This window comes from Ananas comosus, unplaced genomic scaffold (assembly GCF_001540865.1).
Source record: "Ananas comosus cultivar F153 unplaced genomic scaffold, ASM154086v1, whole genome shotgun sequence".
NCBI lineage: Eukaryota > Viridiplantae > Streptophyta > Magnoliopsida > Poales > Bromeliaceae > Ananas > Ananas comosus.
In genome coordinates, this window is record NW_017893351.1 from 56498 (window position 1) to 62434 (window position 5937).

At 36.6% G+C, this 5937-nt stretch overlaps 1 protein-coding gene across 1 annotated transcript; it reads right to left on the reverse strand.

Annotated features, from left to right (window-relative positions):
• Window positions 1-1629: 1629 nt before the first annotated feature.
• On the reverse strand, window positions 1630-3519 carry LOC109705745 (auxin-responsive protein IAA9-like). The gene is made up of 4 exons (XM_020226522.1): window positions 3075-3519; window positions 2769-2953; window positions 2002-2104; window positions 1630-1902 (listed from the first exon to the last, which is right to left on the reverse strand). The coding sequence occupies exons 1-4, from the start codon at window positions 3314-3316 to the stop codon at window positions 1860-1862; spliced, it is 573 nt and encodes a 190-aa protein (XP_020082111.1). The 5' UTR covers window positions 3317-3519; the 3' UTR covers window positions 1630-1859.
• Between the last annotated feature and the right edge of the window lie 2418 nt (window positions 3520-5937).

Consider the following 5937-nt stretch of genomic DNA (forward strand, 5'->3'; position numbering starts at 1 on the left):
AAATTCACAAAGAAATTGGAAATGAAAGCTAGAGAGAGAAAGAGGAGAAGCCTACCAGTTTTTCTCCAAGCTCTAGCACAATGAGAGCCAGCTCGGGTCGGTTGCGGATTAACCCAATGGCCAAATTACTAAACCCCTCACCAACTCAATTTGCCGCATTATGTACCGGTACTCGTATTGGAGTACCGGTACCCGGCACTCAAGTATGCAAAAACCCGAGCGTGGGGTCTTCGGGCTTAATGCAGTGTACCGGTACCCGCCTGATACAGTACCGGTACTCAGCTCCAGTACCGATACTCACCGACTCAGTACCGGTACCCAACACTTAACTTCTCAACTCGAGAGCTACCCATTCTGGCAACCCTGGCCTTTGGAGTACCGGTATCCCACTCAGGTACCGGTACTCAATACTCAAAACCCTGCAATTTGCAAATTTTAGTGTACCGGTACCCGCCTGTTGCAGTACCGGTACTCAACTCCAATACCGATACTCACCGACTTAGTACCGGTACCCAACATCCAACTTCTCAACTCGAGAGCTACCCATTCTGGCAACCCTCTGGGGTACCGGTACCCCACTCAGGTACCGGAACTCAATACTCAAAACCCTGCAATTTGCAAACTTTAATGTCAGTATTCCAATCTCGCACCTAGCGAGCTTAAGTAAGGAATCGATGCACTACTGTTGATCCCCAAAACAGCTAGAATAGTTCAAAACACTATTTTTACACTAGAACATTGCAATTTGCTAAAGTTCAGTGTACTATAAATATAAAACCTGGAATTTCTTTGCCGCTACACAGATCTCAATTCCTCAAAACCTGAGAGCTTACTCCTCACCATTTTGTATTGTGTACCGATACCTAGATTCCAGTACTAATACTCAATATAAAATTTGCAACTTGGCAGATTTATCATCTCAGAATCCGTTTTCGCGCCTGGTTTGCACCGAAAATACTCGAATATTTTCCAAACCTCGTCGGAACTATTCGAATAGCCCTTTTAGGACTCTTTTCACTAGAACTCCATAATTTGTAGAAGTTCATTGCACTACAGGCATAATAACTCAAAACTAATCAAAAGATTTGATGGAAAATGCGGCAGGCTTTGAATTCTTCTAAGCTCAAAAGATTGAATGGAAAATGCAGCAGGCTTTGAATTCTTCTAAGCTGTTCAAGCACTGAATACTCCTTAACTAGGAAAAGTCTGCAAACACAGAGTTCCACTTACGGGTTGAGAAAAGAATAAAAAAGAGGGGAAGCAAGAAAAAGTACTAAGACAAAGAATAATTTATCAATCTCTCCAAAGGCACTGATGGAACTCACAAGCTAAGCACTGACGGAAATCACAAGATAGCACGGCCCCCCCCAAAAAAAAAAAAAAAAAAACCAACAAACAAACACGCAAACAAACAAACGTCCACTGCATGGTAATAGAGATATGAGTTTCTTTCACTAGCTCTCTGGTTTTCTCAATTGATTTGGGCTGCGAAAGAGAAAAATAGCAAAAGCTAAAAACTTTAGGCATTACCTTTTACACAACAACAACTTATTGCAATGCTGACTGTCATCGAGCATCAATAAAAAATCAACTTAAGCAGTCAGTAATGAGGAAAGAAATAAGCAGCCAACATAAAAAGTCAATTTGACATATCGAGCAAGCAAAATAAACCCTACAAGAGTCTGTAGTTTTATACATCTAAAATGTAGTCACTGACGATAATGACGATTACAAGCAGAGTGCTGATGAAATATGTTGGTTCTGCACTAAATTACACTGCATAGGAAATATAATAAAAACCATCTATATAGTAAGCACAATGATGGTCATAGAGAAGGGCACAAGCCCCAAATTCTTGTTCAGTTGTGTATCTTGAGACGCTTAACCGACCGGATGAAAGCTCTGCAACAAATTAAATCAGAACCGACTACAATGAGGAGATAATGTTGCATAGATTCAGAGGTCAATAGTTAGGGAAGATTAAGGACACAATCAACTTACTCCCACGGCACATCACCCACCAACATCCAGTCTCCATCTCCATCCTCATAAGTGACCACGTAGTGATGACGATTATTAGGCGTTTGCTTACATGTTTTACCATCTGCGCCATTCCCATTGTCAAGATTATGATCCCAATTAGTATGAGCGCCAAAGAGGAAACAAGTTTGGAGTGCAAAATGGTAGAAATTTTTTTAAAAAAAAAAGGGTAAATGTTTATAAATCATACCCAACCAATTTCTTCCGTTGACTCTTGACAAAAACATACTAAAGTTAAACAAAAGGCCATTTGATTAATTGATTCACGGTTTGAAATATTCCAATAATTCTAAATATTTTTAATTGAAAATATTCAAATTATTACTATTCAGCTCAACTCAAGTTGGATAAGATAGTTGTACAAGATATTAGTGAAGTACTGAAATTATTATAGTTTCACATATAGGTGGCACGAATACTAAATTATTATGATTTATGAGATATTTTTATTTTCATATTTAATTAATGAGAATCATTAGTAGTACGTCGATAAAAAAAAAAATACTAATTCTAACAAACCTCTCTAACTCAACTTGCTGACAAGTAAGTAACTAGTATATCATTAATTCCAAATATAAAATATACGCCATTCTCCGAACTTTACAAACCTGAAACTAAACAGCCTGAAATTAAAAGAATATATATACGGTAAAATCAAGATTTTAAGCATTCGAATAATAATTTCAAGATGCACCATAATAATTTAGATAAGGTCTATAGGATGATACCATTCGGCCTGTTGGGGAACATGCGTTCAAGCGTGCGGAAGAGTGCTTCATAGGAGTCGCAAAGGGAGAGATCCACCTTCCTCCCGATGGCCACCCCTTCCATCTTAACTTTCACAAAAATCGCTGCCCTTGCGCTGCCGCCCCCGCTGCCGCTCCTTTTGATCGGCGGCCACCCCACCAACACTCTGCCCCCATTAGTACATATATATATATATATATACACCACGTACGTCTCAATTCAGTGGAAGCAACAGAACAAGATTGGCAAAATCATTCCGAAAAGTTTCTCTTCATCATTTAACTTACTTGCCGAAGGCCTTTTGATGATCACTATCATCATCTTTATCATCGTTTCCTCGGCCTTTTTGCTCGAAGAGGGGCAATGCGGCCCTCTCGCTGGTCTCGTCGAATCCCCTTTTCCTGCGTGACAGGGAGGAGGAGGAGGAGGAGGAGGAGGAGGAGGAGGAGGAGGAGGATGTGTAATCATTGAGATCGATTTCGTTTATCAAATCGTTGTTGGGTAAGGCTAGTCCCAATTCAAGCTCCATTTTATTTTGTGTTCTTCCTTTTTTACATTCGGACGTCGCAAAAGAAAATAGTGAGAGATGCAAGCTTTATTAATTTGACGAATTAATGGACTAGACTGGATAGAAAAACGGTGAAGGTTTTTATTTATTTATAGCGCGAGCGCGAGAGCGAGAGAAGACGAGACGATCGAGCAAAATGGCATGGCATGAGAGTGAGGGAAGAGATATAGAGGGGGAACAGCGTGCAGGGCTTTTAGGGGACCCAACACCCCACCGACACGGGTCCTTTTCCTTGGATGGTCCTCTTATTAGGCTCTAGTACTAGTACTAGTACTAGTAGTGTAGTGTTTGTCTCCTTAATTTCCCTTCTTTTTAAGTCGGGGACAATTTAAGGAAAGGGGGGAGGCAAATCTATGCGGGGCCCAGCTGTTTCTCCAGCCATTTCCCTCTCCGAGCACGACATGGGGAGGCAGAGAGCATGTGGGTGTTTCATGTCAGCGCAAAAATTTGGCTGCACCACATGCACCGCAGTCCAAATGTTAAATAATTAATACGGACACGGACCGCAAATTCAAAATCTACCCCCTCCATTGCAGTTTTTCTCCTAGCTAGTTTTATAAATATTAATTTGTGCATAAAATATTTTATGAGTGGAGTGGATGATAGATAATCATGCAGATCAAAGCCGCGTTGAGAGAGAAGAAGCACCAGAATGATGAGAGAGTTATACACGAAAAATCAATTTTTCAACAAAAATAAAAAATATTGTTAATTGACTCTAAAAACTAATTATATATAAAGGGTCGATATGCCCAAATTCTACTATAAACAAACATAATAAATTTTAATATATTTTTAAACCAAGTCAGATTAAAAACAATCAAATAATTAGACTCAAAAAAGAAAAAAATGTACAACTTTCTAAAAATAACTTAAAACGGAGACCGAAACAATTAAATTTGAGCTCCAAACTCGGCCAAAACGGCCTTACCGTTCAATTTGTAGATTTCAAAAAGTATGTTTCGAGTTGAGATTGCTCACTGAAATCACACGCTCGAGCTAAAAGTTATAACCGTCTATAGATTTCTCACACCAATTATAAAAATTACCAAGGTCGGGCAAATTTCGTTCAGCTTGATTGAGTCGCCCTTTTCAAGAAACTCTAACGTTAAATTACCCGCATCAGATTATTTGTAATTTCTATCTGTATGTTCCTTTTTTCTTTTTTTTTTTTGGCAACAAAAATTTAAAAACTTAAGAGGAATTTTTTGATTTTTTTATTTTTAAATAAATCGTTATCCATGTACTAGCTAGCTAGGCTGCATTACAGGCTAACAACCTTAAACACAAGAGTAATGTACTTCTGTAGGTATATCTAATTGTATATATATATATAATTAGTATTTTGGAAAGAAAATAAGTGACAATATTAATTGCTACATGAAGCTTGCAAATCATTCGATCTATTTAATATTATTTGAATGGCCTGTACAACAAAATTCATAAGTTTTGAATCCTAGTTTCTTTTGAGTTGAATAAAATTTCTTTTGATAATGTTGATTTTAAGACTACTTCTTGACGAAGTAATAGAATTTAATACTCGTGATTATTTATTGATAGACATTTTAATAATTTTCAAAAGTCAGATCATAGTAATTTTTGTACAATAGATGGATAAGATACACACGGGTCAGGAAATGGTTATTAATTTCTCCTTGTCAGCCGTTAGGGTTGGGCTGTTGAGGGGATCGGAATCTTAATTCGTGTGTGTAGTGTTGTGTGCATTCATTGGATGCTGGTGGGGCCAGCATTGAATTAATCCATTAACCAAAACGCTGTTTATATGGGTTGGGGAAAGTCACTTGTGGTCCATGCCACCGAAAGGGGTTATTCTTTTGCTAAGGACCCATCTAGGACTATATATATATATATATATATATATAGGTTCCTCATTTTAAATTATTTTAGCTTCATCACGTAATATTTTCATGGCGATGCTGTCATCCTTAGTGGGTATACAAAATATTCATAACTTAACTTAAAGAGAGGATATATTTTATACTGGAATATTGTTTAGAATTACCAACGGAGTCTAAGGCTTAGTTTGGGTGTGCAGTAGCGGTGGCAAAAGTATTTCTAAAAGTTGTTGTAAAAAAGTTGTTTTATATATAAACTGCTGTAGGAAAAGTATGTAGACGTTTGGCAAAACAACCATATATGACTATGGTAGCGTGATAGTTTTTTCATTCTATGCGTTTGGTAAATTAGTATTCAAAACACTGTTATAATGTAAAATGACTAATCAGGACTTTTGATTCGAAAGTTATATTGGTAAATTAGTTTGGTAAATATGTATTTAAACACCCTCAACTATATTTCATTAGAAAATAGGTCCTTCAACTATGCTTTCTTTTGAAAATTAATATTTTTTATAATTTTATTTTATTTTATTTTAATTAATTTAATTTACTATTAACTTTTATTCATTAAATATTTTAATTTTTGCTAAAATAAACTAAACCTGCTAAATATGATGAAACTTTTAATAAATTTACTATAATTTTTAATCTAATTTACTAAAATCAGACAATTTAATAAATATAAAATCAAAAGAATAGATACGACTTTCTTATATATTTATC

Coding starts and splice junctions, on each gene's coding strand:
- LOC109705745 (XM_020226522.1), bottom strand. CDS start 3,316: ATGGAGCTTGAATTGGGACTAGCCTTACCCAACAACGATTTGATAAAC. Junction 2,954..3,074: donor CATCAAAAGGCCTTCGGCAA/GTAAGTTAAATG, acceptor TAATGGGGGCAG/AGTGTTGGTGGGGTGGCCGC. Junction 1,903..2,001: donor GTGGGTGATGTGCCGTGGGA/GTAAGTTGATTG, acceptor AATTTGTTGCAG/AGCTTTCATCCGGTCGGTTA.